This window comes from Camelus bactrianus, chromosome 25 (assembly GCF_048773025.1).
Source record: "Camelus bactrianus isolate YW-2024 breed Bactrian camel chromosome 25, ASM4877302v1, whole genome shotgun sequence".
NCBI lineage: Eukaryota > Metazoa > Chordata > Mammalia > Artiodactyla > Camelidae > Camelus > Camelus bactrianus.
Window position 1 is genome coordinate 5,889,611 of NC_133563.1, and position 19,452 is coordinate 5,909,062.

General features: G+C 44.1%; 1 protein-coding gene across 1 annotated transcript in view; it reads left to right on the forward strand.

Moving 5' to 3' along the window:
- The first annotated feature begins 1,071 nt into the window (after positions 1 to 1,071).
- SDC2 (syndecan 2) overlaps positions 1,072 to 19,452 on the forward strand; it is a 102,763-nt gene continuing 84,382 nt past the window's right edge. The window contains exon 1 of the mRNA XM_010968017.3: positions 1,072 to 1,659. Within this exon, the coding sequence (XP_010966319.3) occupies positions 1,600 to 1,659 (60 nt within the window). The 5' untranslated portion in view covers positions 1,072 to 1,599. The remainder of the gene's footprint in view (positions 1,660 to 19,452) is intronic.

Here is a 19,452-nt window from a genome sequence, read left to right on the forward strand (position 1 = left end):
CTAGGAGCAGACTGGCTCCATAACTCATTTAGTCTGTAAGTCAGAGAGAAAAATAGTGCTAGAAACCGGAAGGGAGTATGCATTTGCCATGTCCTGTAGCATACTCTAGACACGGAATTGAAAAAAAGGATTTCACAACAAAATATTTCAGATCAATTACTTCCATTCAGGAAATACAGGCTCATTATTTTCTTCAAACTAGAAATTACTTTATCCCTCTTTTCTTTGAAGTTCTCTTAAATCTCTTGTTATTCAGGGTCTCTATCCAATTTCTCACCAAATTGCCCTATTTGTAGCTTCCAAACGTTAACACCGTGTGCTGAAATAGAGCCTATAAAATGCCTTAGGGGCTTAAACTGTGTGTGAGGCAGAAATGGTATTTAAGCCCTTAATGAAATTATGAGCTTTGAAAGTGTTGCATTTTGGGTTTATGGGAATCTTTCTCCACGTCTTTTTTTTTTTAAGGGGGAGGGGTAGGGAGGGTGGGAAATACTCAACATACGTTAATTATATTTATTGTCTTCTCTTTTAAAATATAATTTTCATGAACTAGCGATTTACGAACATTTCACACTGCCCAAAAGCATCTGGAAACTTCGCGTGTGTTTTCCAACTCTCAAAGCAGTTTCTGGCTACTGGTCTAATTCTCTCAGGCAGAAAAGCTAAATATGTCTCTCGTTATCTCACCAATCTTTTTCCAGAAAAGTTAAACTGAAGGGAAGAGAAAATACAGAAGAAAAGAGCACGGAGGAGGAGAAAGGGAAAGGGGAGAAAGAGGAGGGGAAAAGGGAGCCAGAAAACGAAGGAGCACCGGAGCGGAGCACAGACTGCGGACCAGCAGACCCAGAGCAGCCACCGCGCGGAGCCGCCGGCGGCCACTGGTCCCCGCAGCTGCCAATCGGGGCGTAATCCTGTAGGAATTTCTACTGGGTTTAGCTGGGAGTCACACTGCCGCCTCCTCTCCCCGAGACGCGCGGAGGAGCCCGAAGGAGCAGGCTCAGGAGGGAGGGGGGAGGGAGCAGGAGGAGAAGAGGGGGAGGGGGAGGAGGAGGAGGAGGACCCTGGGAGGGAGGCGGCGGCGCTGGAGGAGGAGGGGCGCAGCCGCGGAGCCACTAGCCCCGCTCCGACGCGCTCCTCTCCAGATACTCCGGGAGCTCCAGCCGCGCGGATCGCGCGCCCCCACCGCTCTGCCCCCAAACTTCAGCTGCAGCTACATTCAAGCCATCTAATTTATTCCTCAGAAATCAGAAACTGAGCCGCGACACGGGGAACGAGTCCGCGGAGGAGTAAAACAACAGCAGAGCACGAACTGCTCCAGAGAGCTGCCTCCCCGGAGCAAGAACTCGGCGTCGGGAGTGTAAGAACCAACAAGTGAGAAGGCGCCGCGTACCGGGGCGCAGCGGTGGGCGGCGGGAGCAGACGCAGGTGGAGGAAGCGAGCGCGCCCGAGCGCCGAGCCCAAGCCCCCAAGCCCGAGCCGCGGTCGCTGCGGCTGCTCTGCTCCGGATCTTTTTGCGCGGGCTGCGCGGGGTGCTGGGCAAGAGGCTTCGTTTCTCCTTCACTGCTAGCGGCGGCTGGGAACAGCCGGTCCCCGGGGAATATGCGGCGCGCTTGGATCCTGCTCACCTTGGGCTTGGTGGCCTGCGTGTCGGCGGAGTCGGTGAGTGGGTCAGGCGGGGGACGCGCGCGCCGTTTACGGTGTCGAGGCCGAGCTGAGTCTGCAGAGCCCGGGGGAAATCGGGGAGCGCCACCTTGGGGATGCCCCCCACCCCCAGACGTGGCGCTCGGCTTCCGAGGACCTGCTGGGACAAATGAGCTCGCTCCTCCACCCCTCTCCCCTTACCTTCCCTCAGAAAAGAGCCGCTCGCCAGAGTTGCCCCGCGGTCTCCCGGGATGAGAGCGGGAGTATCTCAGTTTTGTCGAACCGCAGAGGCCCCTGAAGTCATTCCCAACTTCTTCACCCTCGGAGGGTCTTGCTGCGTGGCCGGGAAGGACCAATGGCAAACGGTGGCTGGGGAGAGGAAGTCCGGATAGGGCTGCGAGGGAACTGGTCCCCTCCGCGCCCTCCCCCAGACCCAGGCACGACCTGGAAACTTTGGGGTCCTTCCTCCGCACACCATCCCCCTGCGCCAGCTTTCCTACTCTATTGAATGCATAGTCTGGGGAGATGGGGTCCACCTTTAAGAAACCCGCGAGTGTTGGGAGAGGAAAGTTAGCAGAAGTTCTTTTGTTTGATGGTCCCGGTGGCTGGGGCGAGGGAGCAGGCACTACGTGGAAACGCTACCCGCGGAGGCTCAGTCCTTGGTCCCGCGGCGGTTGCGCGGTACGCGCCCCCAAATGCCAGGGTGTGGGCCGCTGGGATCCAGGTCTTGCGGCGACCCGTCCTCCTGGGGCCGGGGGCGGCTTGCGAGCCCTTAGGGGCAGGAGGACATTTCAGCGTGGACTGCACTCGAGTGCAGCAGCAGTAGCAGGGTGAGGCGGGGTGCCTGTGACACTGTGCTCGGCCTCGGGTCGCCAGGCTGCTCGGAGACAGAGGCTTCCAGCCCGCCACGCTCGCCCTCGCGGGCCTTAGCGGGGGTGCATCGAGGCCCGGAGGAGTCTCTTCTCCGGCTCGGCCGGCTGCGGACACCCAGCCTCCCTCCGTGGCCTCGGCGGTGGGAACTTGGTTTCTCGTCCTTTGAGTCGCGCGTTTCGGGAGTTGGAGCTTGTTTCCCTATGACGCCCAATGAGCGCCCTCTAAAGGGAACTGCCTCCTGCGCTTCCACTTGTCCGTGGCGGCCCCTACCCGGGGCGCCCGGAGCTGGAAGCCCCAGCACCCCAATTCCATCTGCAGCCTCAGTGCGGTCTGGGGCCTCGGTCAGAGAGTGCAGCTGTTTCTGTTCCTTCTAGTGCCTCTTACATCCTCCCTATGCCACCTAATATAATTTGTCCATTTCTAATAAACTGAACTATCTCTTCGAAGACAAATAATGTCATCTTTGGAAGTGGCTTTGTGAGTTTTTTCCCTTTCGCCTTTGGTGTGCTATTTCTCTCTTCTCCCCCCCGCCCCCCTTTTTTGAGTTGATGCGATTTGGGATTGGGAAACCTCTTCGGCACTGAGCAGCAGATGGGCATTTTTCATCGGCATCGAAGCCCCTGTGTGGGCTAGCAGGTCCCCAAACGTTTACGCGAGATAGGAGAGCATGTAGGATTGCAGACTGAACAGAGTAGATGAAAATTTGGGTGCTCTGGCTGTAAAATAGAACTCTGAGCCTTATCGGCATTTCTCTTTGGCAAACGGTCATTCTGTCTGTTGGGACTGGTAATCTTCCAGCCAGTTATGAACTTTGGCTCTTTGGACATAAAAGGGAGAGATTCTCTGTTTGTTTCTGAAAAACATTATTGCTCATCTTGTTGCAAAACAGGGCAAAGGGAGAATTCTATCTAAAGATTTACAGGAGAAACCTGCCAAAAAATATGTACAGGGCTAAGGAGGTCCCTTTTTGCTGAGTCCCGTTCAGGGATTTGCTAGGAAGTGTTACTGTTTGCAGATTCTAGAGAAAAACTGTCTCCTTGGGTTTTTTTTCTTAAATCTGACAGTACTTAAGGAAGCTTTTTGGCTGAACTATACCTGTCGTCCCTACTGACATCTTTCTTCCCAGCTCTGTGTCTTTGGGGTTGTAATATCTCTTATTTCCAATCAGAATTGGAGTGAGCTGTTTCACTGTGGTAGATACGGTTTTCAGTAATTGGAATATCATTCAAAAGAGTGATTAGCTATTTTTAAAAAGTCAACTTGAGACTGTAGCAGAGTCTTTGTTAGGCACTGAGTCAGTTTTCCTCAATAGAAGCTGTTTCAAAGCCCGGGATGGCCAATAATAGTCCATTTAAATTACATTTCAGCCTCTGTTTCATATATAGCAGCATAAATGTTGGCAAAGTTGAAAGACTTACTTTTTCAACATTTAGCCATTATAGTCCATTATTTCCAGTACTCCACATTTTAATTTGAAAACTGCAACTGTTTCCTGGGAATTAGAAGTAGTGAGCATCTGAGCTTAAAGCCTCTCTTTTTTAAAAGGGAAAAAGGAAAAAGGAAAAATGTCCACAGTTAGTGAGTTCTTAAATTTTATACTAGGCTCAAGGGGGAAAAAGAGGTTCTCAGCAACTAAGGCTTAGAGCTGTCTGTAAAAAGGGACTGGTGGCCCTTCCTTTATGGACGCTGGAGACAGCAGGGAGAGCCTGGTCATGGCGATGCGTTCAGGCTTCCCACCAGCCCTGCGAAGGGAGAGACTGACCGAGTGTGGCAGTAGTGATATGCTGCTGTTTTTCTATCAATTTTTTACATGACTGTTTATCTTTAGAAGTAATACATTGCAGACTGCTATAAACACGTAATTTGAACTGGAAATATGTTTAAGGAAAGGAAGCTTTTTGAACTAGTGGAATTTTATACACTTGCCTAGATGCACGTAAATCAAAAGGAACTGTCAAATCATTTGGACCCACGCATTACCTCTCAGTGTATTATGAAAGGCAGGCATTGGAAAGTTTGCATTCGAGGGAAAGATAAAATGGGAACCATATAACCTCTTGCAGTTCTTCAAAATATATATGTATTTTGGCTGTTCTAGTAATGAAGTTAAATTACGTTTGCTAGGGCATCTTACAGAAACGAGGGCTCTTTCTCTGTTAGTTGCTGTTAGTTGGATATTAGAGTAGGTAGCTGTCATTTAAGAAGGAAAGATCTTATTAAGATTAAGCTTGCAGAAGATGGGTGTCCAGAAGGAATTTGAGTACACCGTCTGACTCCTACTTCTGGGATCTGGAACATATAGCTTTGAGGGTGCTTGTCGTTTGAAGGACTGTGTAATACAATTATACACATGGCACCTTGAATAATCATTAGTTTGGGAAGGATTTCAAAAGATTATCTAGTTTTTTTTTCCCCCTGGGCAGAACTAGTTCTCAAGTTTCCAGACCTGACTGCCAGGCTTCAGGGGGCCTGGAGTCTTCCAGGTTGGCAAAGCCCCAGGCTGACCCAGCCACACAGAGCCTGGCCAGCTCTGTCATTAAGGTTTATAGGGAGTCCGGTTAAGCCACTGTGCTGTAGGCATGTCAACTGGCGGTGATCTTAGATCATGTGAGGAATGTCATCTGAGTTTAGATTCTCATGAGATTGTCTCTCCTCCATTTGCCAAAAATCAAACTAAAAGATCTTGCCCATCATTTTCTTCCCAAGACAGAAGACCTGCTATTCATGCCACTGTTGATGGTACATTCCTGTATTTCAAAAATCACCTAATTCTTTCATGCACCAGAAGCCAAAGTAAAGTTGTAGAGAAAAAAGCAAGTCATGAAGAAGAGCTTTTGCTGAAAACAAGCCACTCTTTGTCAGTCACCTCTGCTGGTGCCATCATCCTAATTCTAGACTTTTGGATTTGAATCTTGAAGAAGGCCTTGGCCCATTTGTCTTTGTTGACTTCTTGGACCAGTTGGCCTCTAAGTGCACCCGCATGTTGTTCATTTCACGATCTTTATTTAGCATGGACAAAGTGCTCAGGATAAAGGCGTGAGCAAACCCGGCAGCCCCTCTGTCTTCTTGGAGCTCACATTCTGGCCATCCAGGCAGCATTCCCTTTCAGATTTTTCTATATTGGGGCCTTGCCAGCTTGTGGTCCATGTCGACAGCCTTGTTGTCTTTCCTGGCCCAGGTGCTCACCTGCTGTTTGATTTAGCCTGTACCACTTTGTGTTTCCTTGTTATCATAGTGTGGAGTCTAAATACCTTTGTCGGATTGATCTGATGCCCCATAATATTGCATAATATCCCCCACCCACGCCCCCCTGTCACTCTCCATCATGTCTCTCTGCCCTCGCCCACTGGTCTCACTGTTCTGAACGCTCCCCGGACATAGCCACCTCTTCAGTGTTTCTCCTTTTAAATATTCCCTTTAAATTCAGTGGATCTAGCCGTTGTTTCTCTCTTCCTGTGAATACTAAGGGTATCAGAATCACTGGAAGTATTTAAAAATACAGATTTCAGGGCCTCCTACACAATCAGAAGCCAGAAAGGGGCAGAGTGATCTGTGTTTTTATGAAGCATCTCAGATGATGCTAATGAATTAGCCACATTCGGGAACCACTGGTTTAATTACATACTTTATTACATGCTATTTTGTTTTAGTCCTGGGGCTCCTGACATTAAGAAGCTATGTGACCCTGGGGACCAGAGTAGAGACGAAGGGCGTGGGCCAGGGGAGTGGACAAGTCTGAGTTCAGATGCTGGTCCTCTGCCACTTACTCCATGTAAGGACTTAGACAAGATACTAAAACTTTGAGTAACTTGAAAAAACACTTAACGTGTGTATACAAATTGCACCCTTAGAATATGGTGCCTTTATAACATGACCGTTCGAGGATTAAATGAGGGAGCATAGGAATGGTACTTGAGGCAAAGAAAATACTAAGTGTTTTTTTTTTTTCCTTTTTCTTTCTTTGGCTTTGTTTTCTTGAATGTGAAGTGAGAGGGTCATATATGATGTTCCTAAGACCTCTTTGCCCTCTGACATTCTAGAGTTTGGCACTGCTGAGGACAGGGCCCTTGTTTCCACACCTTTGATCTCTGCGGTAAACACCTGTTGATGCCCCATATTCAAGGACAGGTGCATGTATTTAAGTGCAGGTGCTCATGGCCTGGGCAGTCGGGGTCAGTCTGTCCTGCTGAAGCTTGGCGTTGCTCTGGCCACTGAAGGCAGTGTGGTCTGGGGTCAAATGAATCCACCAGCCTGGGGGTGGACCTGGGGCTAGTTTGCAAGTTTTGACTCTCTAGACCTCAGTTTCTCCAACATTGTAGGGTTGGCATGAGGAATAAACAAGACACTGAAGTCCAGCACCTCACATCACTGTGCATTCCTGCTTCCTCCCATGTCCTTCGGCTGGGTTGAGATTCTAGCCCGTCGGAAGGAGAGCGTTCCCGCGGCACGGCATGCTTGAGGGCCCCTGGGCATCTAGAATGAGGGGCATGGGAGGTGAGGGATTGTTGGGGAGCTGTGGGCAGCGGTAGGAAGTATTTTTATTTTTTAAGGGTAGAAGTGCATGGGATTTCTCCTTTTAGCAATTTGAGCTGTGGGTCCCACTATTAAAAATCTCCATTGTGTTTGACATGTGTGTTTCTAGGGCAGCACTAGTTTTAGCAAGAAGGCTGGAGGGATGACTGCCTCCGAATGGAAAAGGACACTGTTGAAATAGACTGTGTGCATCTGTTTTTCTCAGATATCTCAAAGAATTGGTAGAACTGGGAGAAGGGGAGAAGCCTTAAGTTCATTGGAGGTTTCCCATTTGAATCAGCAGAGTGAGGCCAACTGGTATACCAATCAGTGGTGTGCGAGCCAGTTCATGGTTTTGGACCCCAAGCTATAGAAAAATGTTATTAAAGACATGTTTTCACATTTCTTTCCTCTGCTGTTGAATCTCTTTTGTGAAAAATGTCACAAAGATGCAGTAAATGTGCCCTTTACACAGCATTTTGATGTTTACTTTCTTAGAGTTACACAGGTATATTAAATACAAACAGTACTGATGTTTGAGGAGTATGTGCAATTACAAGACTTTGGTCTCATGGTAAGAATGACATATGGAACAAGATACTCATTTATTAAAGGGAAGTTATTTTTTTTTTCAGGTTCTTCCCCCTAAAGGAGTAAGAGTTAAGTATGTATTTTTATATGATTTATTGTTAAACATAAAGATAATAGGAATAAATATACCACATTGACGGCAAAAGTGAGGTTTTGCAGACATGTAATTAACAATCTTAATCCCCGTGGGACCTCAGATTCCCAAACTAAAATGATTAAGTGAACTGGAAGACCTGTCTTGAATATTTATTTATTTTTAATATGCTTCAGGGTATGATTGGAGCAATGTTAAGATTAACCTAATCAATAAGTGATTATTAAGTTCCTGCCAAATACTTAACTATTTTATTGCTGGAGCAAGGAATGTATTCGCATTACACAAGGGTAAGTCACTTCCACTAGCTGATGGTAATCAGTTAACATTGCTCTGAATATTCGTGATCTAATGTCTAGTGTTTTTCCATGTTTTTCTGGTACAAGCCAATTAGCATCAAGAGCAGTCGATGTGACAGAACTCACTTTCATTCTAGATAGAAGACAGCGTGACTTGTTGATGTAATATGGAGGGCTTTTCGAGGCATAAGTCACTGAGGTCTCAGGCTCCTCGTTGGGTTTCTGGCCTTGACCTCTGTTTCCAGAGAGGGGCCTTTAGCTGGTGCCTTCCCTTGGGTGCCTTTCTACAGCGCTGGAGCCCAGGGTCAGTGCTGTGGGGAACACGGCAGAATCTAAATGAGCAGGCAGTGTGGTGGAGTGGCTCAGAGCCTGGGCACTGGTGGTAGGACTTGTCTGGGTTAGAGTCCACTGACTGTGTAATCTTGGGCAAGTTTCTTAACCTCTCTGTGCTCAGTTTTCTCATCTGTTAAATGGAATATCCTAAACTGGATTCTTAGGATTATGTGAGACAGAAGAGGTAGGCGCTTTTAACACAGCAGCAAATCCACACTCTATGTCACATGTTACTGTTACTCTCATTCCTGGTTTCCTGTCTCCCTTAAAGGTGGGGGGGGGGTTGGGACGGGGGCTTGGCACACTACTTGGGCTCATCTGATAAGCTCCAGCCCAGAGGGTGGCCCAGAACATACATGTTTGAGCCTGCTTTTTCATAGCGGGGTTCTTTCTTTGACTCAAAGTCATCCCTTCAAAGGGTTGGAATCAGCTTCTTCCAAACTCCTGTGAATGTTGGTATTTTGACCTCTTCCTGTGAGTCACAAATGTTCTTAATGACATCTGGAATGGTGAATCCTTTCCGGAAAGTTTTCAATTTACTTTGCCCAAATTCATCAGAGGAATCACTATCAATGGCAGGCAGAGCCTTACAGAATGTATTTCTTAAATAGTTAAGAATTGAAATTTGAAATGCCTCCTTGATCCAGGGCTGCAGAATGGATGTTGTGTTGGCAGGCGTGAACACAGCATTACTCTCACTGTGCATCTTCACCAGAGTTTTTTGGTAGCCAGGTTCATGGTTAATGAGCAGTAATATTTTGGAAGGAGTCTTTTTTTCTGAGCAGTTGGTGTCAACAGTGGACTTAGGATACTCAGTAAACCATGTTATAAACAGATGTGCTGTAATCCAGGCCTTATTGTTCCATTTTTAGAGCACAGTGTAGACTTGGCATAAGTGGTCATTTAAACTTCATCCAACCTCAAGTCACCAACTACATTAGCCCCTAACGAGAGAGGTAGCCTATCCTTTGAAGCCTTGAAGCCAGGCACGGACTTCTTTTGTCTAGCTACGCAAGTCCTAGATGACTTCTTCTTCCAAGGAAAGGCTGTTTCATCTACACTGATGTTCAGCACAGCCACCTTCATGAATGACCTGAGCCGGATCTTCTGGATGACTTGCTGCAGCTTCTCCATCAGCGCTTGCTGCTTCACCTTGTATTTTATGTCATGGAGACGGCTTCTTTCCTTAAACCTTATGAACCAGCCTCTGCCAGCTTCAGCCTTTTCTTCTACAGCTTCCTCACCTCCCTCAGCCGTCATAGGATTGAAGGGAGTCAGTGCCTTGCTCTGGATTAACTTTTGGCTTAAGCGAATATTGTCTGGTTTGATCTTCTATCCAGACCGCTAAACTTTCCCCGTATCAGTGATGAGGCTGTTTTGCTTTCCTATCATTCTAGTGTTCATCTGAGTAGCACTTTAATTTCCTTTAAGAACTTTTCCTTTGCATTCATTCACAACTTGGGCAATTGGCACAAGAGGCCTAGTTTTTGACCTACCTCAGCTTTTGACATGCCTTCCTCACTAAGCTTAATAAGCATTTCTAGCTTATGATTTCAAGTCAGAGAAGGGCAACAGTTCCTTTCACTTGAATACTCAGAGGCTGAGGGGGGGTTATTAATTGGCCTGATTCCAATCTTGTATCTCAGGGAGAAGGAAAGAGACAGGAAATGGCTGGTCAGCGGAGCAGTAAGAATACACACGACGCTTATTAAGTTCCTTGTCTTATATGGGTGATGTTCATCCCCAGAACACTTAGAATAGTAACGTCAAAGATCACAGATCACCAAAACACATATAATAATGATGAAAAAGTTTTAAATATTTTGCAAATTACCAAAGTAGAACACAGAGACAGGAAGTGAGCAAATGTTGGTGGTAAAATGGTGCTGATAGACTTGTGTGATGCAGGGTTGCCCCAAACCTTCAATTTGTAAAATATGCTGTATCTTTGAGGCATGATAAAATGAGGTCTGCCTGTACTCAGCCATTTCTCTAAATGTGGGTGATGTGAGAGAATACATCATTGATTATTTCTGGCCCAGGAAAGTTTTCTTCAGGAGTTTTATCTTTATAAATCTTTCCAAAGGAAATAATCATAGCTGGGTAAATGCATTTATAGAAGCCAACTTACAATAGTTTTTAAAAAAGTAGAAATAAGTGTACAATTGTAGAAGAAAGGTTAAATAAAATATTTTAATTATACATTAAATATGTTACAGCCATTAAAATGTATTTGAAGAGTGTTTATAACTTGGACACTGTTTATAATAGACAAAAAAGTCAGATTTAAAACAATGTATAATAAAACCTTGGTTATGTTAAATAAGTATATATATCTACACACACACATATATATTTATACTATGTATGTATGTATCCACAAACCTCTACATGTGATGAAATTTGCAGAGAACTAAACACACACACACACACACACACACACACACAAATACAAATGAGTACAGGTAAAAGTGAGGAACTCTGAATAAGACTGGTGGTTTGTATCAATGTCAGTATCCTTGTTGTGATATTTACTGTAGTTTTATAAAGTGTTACCATTGGGGAAAACTGGGTAAAAGTTTCCAAGACATGTCTCTGTATTATTTCTTAACAACTGCATGTGAATCTACAGTTAACTCAATAAAAAAGTCAATTAAAAAAATGGTGCCAACCTAGATCGTTTTGCAAACAGGTTCTGCTGCTCCTTCAAGGAACAGAAAATGTATCCTATGTCAAAACCAGACAAGGAAGAGCACAGGAAAACAAATCGATAGTCCAGTTTCACTTGTGATCACAGATGCCGAAATTTTGAGTAGAATATTGTCAAACTGAATATGGCAGCCTATTAAAAGAAATAATGGTAAGTCCAAGTAGGGTTTATCCAAGGAATGCTTCAACATCAGAAAAGCAATGCAGTCAGTAACAGTTTAAGGGAGATAACACTATGATCATCTCAACAGATGCAGAAAAGCATCTGATAAAAGTTTATCAAAATGTTAACATAAATGTCTGATACTGGTTAACTGAAGGCTTACTGTTCGGGTTAGTCCATCTGTGCTGAAGGCTCAATTTGTTTGACATGTTTAGGAACCAAAAGGCCACTGTTTACTGGGTTGTTAGGCAACTGTCTCTGCTGGCATGGATGACAGGTGTGTGACAGCACAGTCAAGTGTGGGCCATAACATACATAGATCCTAGTTTGTGTGAAGTCGTGCTTCTAGCATCATCAGGTTTCACTTGTGTGCTCTCCCAGATCAAGATAACACAGCAAAACGACATCCTATGGAATGGGAGAAAACTTTTGCAAACAGTGAAACAGACAAAGGCTTGATCTCCAGAATATATAAGCAGCTCATAAGACATAATAAGAAAAAAACAAACAACCCAATCTAGAAATGGGCAGAAGACCTAAACAAGCAATTCTCCAAGGAAGAAATACAAATGGCCAACAGGCACATGAAAAAATGCTCAATATCACTAATTATCAGAGAAATGCAAATCAAAACTACAATGAGGTATCACCTCACACCAGCCAGAATGGCCATCATTCAAAAGTCCACAAATGACAAATGCTGGAGAGGCTGTGGAGGAAAGGGAACCCTCTTACACTGCTGGTGGGAATGTAGTTTGGTGCAGCCACTGTGGAAAAAAGTATGGAGATTCCTCAAAAGACTAGGAATAGACTTACCGTATGACCCAGGAATCCCACTCCTGGGCATATATCCAGAAGGAACCCTACTTCAAAATGACTCCTGCACCCCAACGTTATTAGCAGCACTATTTACAATAGCCAAGACATGGAAACAGCCTAAATGTCCCATCAACAGATGACTGGATAAAGATATGGTCTATTTATACAGTGGAATACTATTCAGCCATAAAACAACAACATAACGCCATTTGCAGCAACATGGATGTCCCTGGAGAATGTCATTCTAAGTAAAGTAAGCCAGAAAGAAAAAGAAAAATGCCATATGAGATCACTCATATGTGGAATCTAAAAATAAATTAATTAATTTAAAAAGAACATAAATACAAAACAGAAACAGACTCATAGACATAGAATACACACTTGTGGTTGCCAGAGGGGCGGGGGTGGGAAGGGACAGACTGGGAGTTCAAAATTTGTAGATACTGACAGGCATATGCAGAATAGATAAACAAAATTATACTGTATAGCACAGGGAAATATATACAAGATCTTGTGGTAGCTCACAGCGAAAAAAAAATGTGACAGTGAATATATGTATGTTCATGTATAACTGAAAAATTGTGGTATACACTGGAATTTGACACATGGTAAAATGACTATAACTCAATAAAAATGTTTTTAAAAAAGTAAACATAAAAAAAAGATAACACAGCAGATGATTTCGAAGGTTTTGGAATCAGATATGTTGTGCTTCAGTTTCTGCTATTACCATCTAAAATCACATCACCTTGGGGAAGTTTCCTATCATCCCTGAGCTTGTTTCTTAAGTGTAAAATTGGGAATTACAATATTTTGCTTTTGGGTTAATTTTGAAGATTAGCCTCAATAATGACTGAAAACTTCAAACAAAAACCCTGACCCGTAGTAGGTGTTAAAACACATTTGATTCTCTTTCCTTCCAGCTTTAAGTTTTATGTTTCTGGAATATATTATATATGCATAAATATATATGTTTCTTGTTTCTCGCTTGCCTTCTGACCTTTGGCACCAATGGACATTTATTTTCACACGTTTATGACCAGGTGCTTTTTCACCAGGCAGAACATGATGCTGAATTATGTTTTTTCTTTCCTGCATCATCTGTTTGCTGGATTACATTCAGGTAAAGCTCAAAATAGACTTGCATACAGGTTGGAAATTTAGTTAAGGCTTGAAAATCTAACATCGTACTTGGGATTATGATTGTAAAATGCTTAAAGGAGGTCAACGTTGGAATCTTACGTTGTAAACGCTGATTTATCTGTTAGGTTTACTGATGAATTAAAGACTTCATTTGTATCTCACTTCTGAACTCGTTTAGATGAGAGTGGTATTTTGATTATGTTCGAGTTGATTAGATTTTGTAATTGTCCTGATCAGTTAGTGAATGAAATTTTATATTTGGTCAGTCAGTCAGTTAATAGTTAAGTTACTGCACATCAACTCTTTGCTTGTCTTGCAAGTTAATAAGAAATGACATGATACCTACCTTTCAAGCAACTGTTACCTGCCTTTTGATTATTTAGGGTAATTGCAGATGGGTTGGACCCACATTCCACATATGCATTGTATGGAGAATATGCATCGGTTTGCTTTTATCTGACTCTAGCTAGACATGTCTAGCAGTCAGAACTGCCTGTGAACTACAGCTGAGAAGGACAAGAAGACCCTCTTACAGAAGTCACTGCTTTCCCAGAAAAACAAAAAACCTTCCCTGGAGAGGCACAGTGTGTTAGAGAGAAACCAGAATCAGACCCTGGGTTTTCATACTTTAATCCTTTCCCTCACCAAGGAGCGACTTCTGAATATTAAAATGTACAAAAGACAAAAAGAGCGAGAAATTATTTTGAACCCAAGTAATCTATTGATATTTCTGTCGGGGGAGAAAGAAATCCTACATTTCATCCAGTTTCATTGGATATAAGCTTTGGACTCTTAAAGGTGAGAGCTGGACCTTGTGTTTTGTGTTCAGTTAAGATCAAAGAGTATTAGCTGAAGAATGAAAGAGATATAAAAGTACTGGGATGATTTTCATTGTGCTCTTTTGGATTCTGCTTTTTCAGTATGTAACAGTGGACTTTTGAGCTGGAGTTGACTCGTCCCAGATCACATAGTTAGTTAGAGGTAGAAGTTGGGCCCAGGCCATCTGATTTGTTACTGTTTTTTCCTTACCATAAAACATTTCCTTTCTGGCTCCTTCTCCCTCATTCCCTACATTAACAATTAGCACCACTTCTGGCACATGCTTGATGAATAAATGAAGTTCCAAATGGAATATATATTATATGTTACAATACTCTGCATCAGTGTGGTTTGTGTGTTTTGGGCAAAATGAATGATTTAAAGTGATGTTTCAATCATTTCTCAATTTTCAGCAAAAAACAAGTGTTCCTGCTAACTCTTTCATTGTCTGTGAATCTTTTGGCTAATTAGGAGAGGCAGGGCTGAAAGCACTGGGATTTGGAAGACCCAGAGAGATCAGGGGCTGAAGGCAAGTTGATTTGTAAATCTTAGGGAGATTGTGGAAACTTGTAGGAAGAAGAGGAGATAAGAATCAAAACCAGAAGCAAAATCCTCACAAATTAATACCACATTTTATGTGGGGAGCAAACTGCTGTTGTAGGTTGAGGGAGGAAGAGCATTCCTTGGATTTTTATACTAAAATTATATCAGTGCCTTCAGGGAAAAGAGTCTGTGGCATTTAGGGCCCAGGGAGAAGTGCTTTTTGCCAGTGTTGGATGTAGGTTTATCTTTTCTCCTAACATTTTTCTCTTGAGTCCTAATTTTATAAATCTTTGTGTAATAACGTGTATCTGACTTACAGTTTTTCAGAAAAGTCTGGGGGATGATATTTTTGAGAAACGGATTTGATTAAAAGACCATAACGTGAGAAATTACTACACTGATCACCTCCTCTGTACTTAGAACGATGTTGGGTTCTTCCCATTCCTGACCTATAATTGTCTCACAACCCCTCGGTGGTATCACTTGCCACGGCTGTCTTAGGTGACCGAGCAGAAGTCAGATCTTGAGTTTTTCTAGCTTTCTATAGCCCTGGCTTGATACTGTAATCTTTCAAGAGAGCAGTGAGTGTTTAAATGTATAATTCACCTTTTAATGCAGTCTGCTGGATGTGGCCCCCCCAGCAGTGACAGTCAGACCCTTCATTTGCCTTGGTTGACCTAACATTCGAGGTCACCCATGGCCTGATTTCTTTATCAACATTTAGCATCTTACCTTGAAGTCTTCTCTCCGCGGGCTTCGGTCTGGTGATGGGAGGACTGAGGAGTAGAGTGAACGGGAATCTCTGCTGGTATCTGGCTGTGTGGCTTTGTGCAGTTTGCTTAGTCTCTCTGTGCCTCAGTGTCTCCTCTGAGAACCTGAGTCACCATGGCCAGCTCATCGAGTTGCCCTGAGGATGAATGAGTTACAGCACGTCAAGCATTTAGGAGAATGCGGGGCGTGGGGCCGGAGCTAGTCTCAATATTGACGCTGATTGAAATGGATGGCTAATTAGATATGCTCATCAAAGAAGAAAGGATCCTCTTTTGAGGTTTTAAACCTGAGAGAGAAGAATGATGGTGCCCCTGACCAGATAGGAAAGACTGAAAGAGAGGCTGGAGTTTTTTCTTTTCTTATTTTTTTTGTGACTCGTGTTTCGGTGAAAAGAAGAGGCGTTTTCCTTTCCTAGCTCTTAGTTCTCATCTGGATAGGGACGAGGATGTTCTAGATCAGTGGTTCTCAGCCTTTCCCGCACATTAAATTCACCCAGGGAGCTTTTACAAGCTCTCTGTGCCTGGGCCCCACCCAGGACCAATTAAATCTGAATCCATGGGAGTGGAGCTCAGCCAACTGTGAAGGCTCCCCAGGTGATTCTCACGTCCAGAAGATTTGGGAACCACTGCTCGGGTGATGCTTCTTCTGGGTCTCCTCCAGCTTGCAAGTCTGGCAGGTTAGGTTTTGTCTTCTCAAACCATGCTCTCTACTGCACGTGTGACCAAATTGCAGGGAACGCAGTGGCTTCCCGGGTCGGGTCTGTTCCCCTCACGGTCTTAGCTGCGGAGAATCAGGAAATGCTCTCTCCCTGCAGCTTTTCCTTTTTCTACTCTTCTCGTCAGCATCTTTTGCTGCTGTTTCCTACTCTTCGGATACTTACGTTGGTGGATTAGGACACATTTGAGGGCTCTTCAGATGAGAGATTATACATGACTAAATTGAGTTTATCTGAGGATGTCGTAAAAAATTTGAAATATCTCCCTTTCCTTTTGAAAACTTTCCTTAGTGGAACAAAGGATGCTTGTCCTCTGGGCCTGGTTGCAGAAAAGCATGTTTGGTCAGCTTATTAGATTTGCCTGAGTTCATGCTTTGAATGGGGAGATGGTGTGTTTTACTGATTGGAAATGTATTCTCGGACTTGTCTGAATGTGCTGGTCGTGTATAAGCCGTGCACACGTGTCTTAATGATGGCCCTAATTGTAACTGCACTTCAGTTCAGTTGCTTGGGCCTGGTTCAAGTCGCATTAATTTCACGGAACTCTACTGTTTCCGGTTGAAGTCGGGAAGAGCGAGTGCTTTAGGCTAGTCCTGTGAATAAGACATCTGAGTTGTCTTTAGTTCTTGCTCAAGTGAAAAAGCAGCAGCCCATTATCTAATCTATTCATGGTTTACTTTGTTCAGATATCTAATTTGGGAGCATGTTTGCCCTCAGTCAACTCTGAGACACAATTTTCCATCCCCTGAATAAAAGGGGATATCTTTAATTGACTCAGGAAAAAAACCTTTTTTCAGAATTCTAGAGTTCTCAAAGCTTTTAAAAATGGCTCTGCAGGATAGCATTAAAATGCTGACCCTTTAGAAACTGCCACTCAAAGTGTATCTGTCCTACAATAGAGTTGGAGAAAGTATCATTCTGAGTGAGCTGTTAAAGTGAGCTGTTGGTAGGATTCATAGGCTTTTAACTCCAGGGCGCCTGTAATAGCCAGAAGGAAATTCAACATTCAACATTATTCTTTTGGTGACAGTAGGGTTAAATGTGTCTTTACAAAGTATTAAGCATGCACTGAGACTCATCTTAGAAATTAAGGAAGTGGAAATGTGAATTTTGCTCCCCTCCCCCAGTGTATTTATGATAGATGTTCCAGAGCATTGATAGAATAAAACTGGCAAATAAAGCTGTTTGTTCTCAGTGGAAATTGAGGTCTGTGCAGGAGTCATTATGTCTAGTATTTGGTCAGTGCTTCTCAGAGCGTGGACAGATGAGCAGCATCTGTGTCACCTAGGAACTTGTTAGAGATGTGAGTCTGGGGGCTGGGTGTAGCTCCGTGGTGGATGGGTGCTAAGCATGCAGGAGGTCGGGTTCAATCCCCAGTACCTCCATTAAAAAAAAAGAAAAAAAAGAAATGCAGGTTTTGGACGTAACTCCAGACCAACAAACTGATCAGAAATCTGGGGGTGGGACCCGGCAATCAGAGTGTTTGGAAGCCTGCCAGGTGGATCCTGTGGTATGCTGGTGTTTGAGAACTACTGAGAAGTGGTCCTCACCCCTGAGGGTCCATGTACCATGGAAGGAGGGCCCCTGGCTGTGGGGCGCAGGTATCAGTGCTTTTTTTAAGCTGCCTTGGTGATTCTGCCGTGCTGCCGCCGGGCTTGCAGACCGCTGCCTGAGGGCGTTCCTGCTCCAGATGTGTGCCCTGGATCACCTGGGAGGGAGCTCATAGAAATGCAGAATCCCAAACCCCACCTGAGACTGCTGACTTCTGATTTGCATTTTAACAAGACTGCTGGTTACTCAGAAGTTGGCAAAACCCTATAGAAACAGTGAGTTTTCTTTTTTAGAAGTCAGTCCCTAGAATGCCCTTAATTTACAGTTTTGTGAGGCAGCAGTGTAGCTGTTCTGGCTTGTGCCTGGTGTTGACTCAGGGAAGCAGGCATTGATTGGGAACAAAAGGATGGCTCAGTAGCTTCTGCTTTGATCCTAGGATCAGCAGATGTAACCATAGCCCATGAGCCCTCATCATTTGATAGCCGTTAAGACAGTTCCAGGTGCAAGTAGCAGAAGTCCCCCCAACTCAGACTGGCACAAGCAATGAAAAGGAACTTTTGGGCCAAGATAATGGAGAAATCCAGGAGTAGTTCTGTCATCAGGCTGGGCTATCTCAACAGGCATAAGTATCGGCCTCAGGTTTTACATCTCTCAGTGCAACTTTCCTTTCTTAGATTTACTCCCAGGACTTACACTAATTAAGGTAACAGATCAGCTGTTGCTAAAAGGAGATTCCTCAAATATAGTGGCTTAAAATAGATGTTTTATTTCCCTTTGACATAATAGTCCAAAGACAGAACTAGTGGGATGGCTCTACCGTGCTCACATGCAGCTCTTATCTGTGGCTCAAAGGGGGCTGCTCCATCTTTACTGTCCCCCAGCCAGGGGAAGAGTCAAGGGGAGAACAAGTCCGTTCCTGTTAATGCCCCGGCCAGGAAATGCACACTTCGCTTCCACTTAACATCCCCTTGGGCAGAATGGAGTCATATGATTGCACAGGATGCAGTGCAGGCTGGGAAGTGTACTTTCTACATATGCCTAGTAAAAATCTGGGGAGGTCGTATTACTAAAGAAGGGAAGATTCTAGATAATGGTGACAACCGGGAGAGACCTCCCCTTGTGGCGGCAAGATGTGGTCTGGCAACTCCAGGCTCACAAACAGCCTGTCTTCTCAGCAGTTATGGTAGAAAGAGCTGCTTTTTCCAAATTATTCTAGTAAGAATCTGAGAATAGCTGGTCATTGACTCTTGATTGGCTTGACCTGAGTGCCTCTGGTCAGTCCCTTCACCTGTGCTCCGGCTCTTAATGCAGTAACTTCTCTCTCTTTCAAGCCTGATCTTCACCTTGCCTGATTTTGCTAGGGTAAGTTGTTACACTTACACTCTTGAGGGTGTATCTTGGAAGTGGGTGCATATCTTAGAAGTAGATTTGTATTTTGGAAGTGGGTGCGTATATTAGAAGGGAGGTCATATATTGGAAGGAGAGGTCACATGTTGGAAGAGGAGGGGGTCATATCTTGGAAATGGATTCAGGCATTGCCCTTTATCCAGGTGAAAACTTCTGTGTACACCTATTTAGTGACAAATTAATTAGCAGGCTTAGTAGAGAGTGAGCACTCTTTTAACCGGCTTTTGTTCCTAAACAAGACTGGGAAGTGGAGAACTTGAGGATGCTAAAGCCAGGGATGGGGGAGTAATTACTGTCAACTTAGTTGAATATGAAGTATTTGAATATTACTGGCATATTAGATAAAAGGCATTTAAGAACAGACTTACTTGATGAGTTTATAAACATAGGCGACTGTAGCAGTGTACCTTTTGATGTCTTATTTTAATGGTTGGTAAATGTACATAAAGGAAAAGGTGTATTTGTTTAT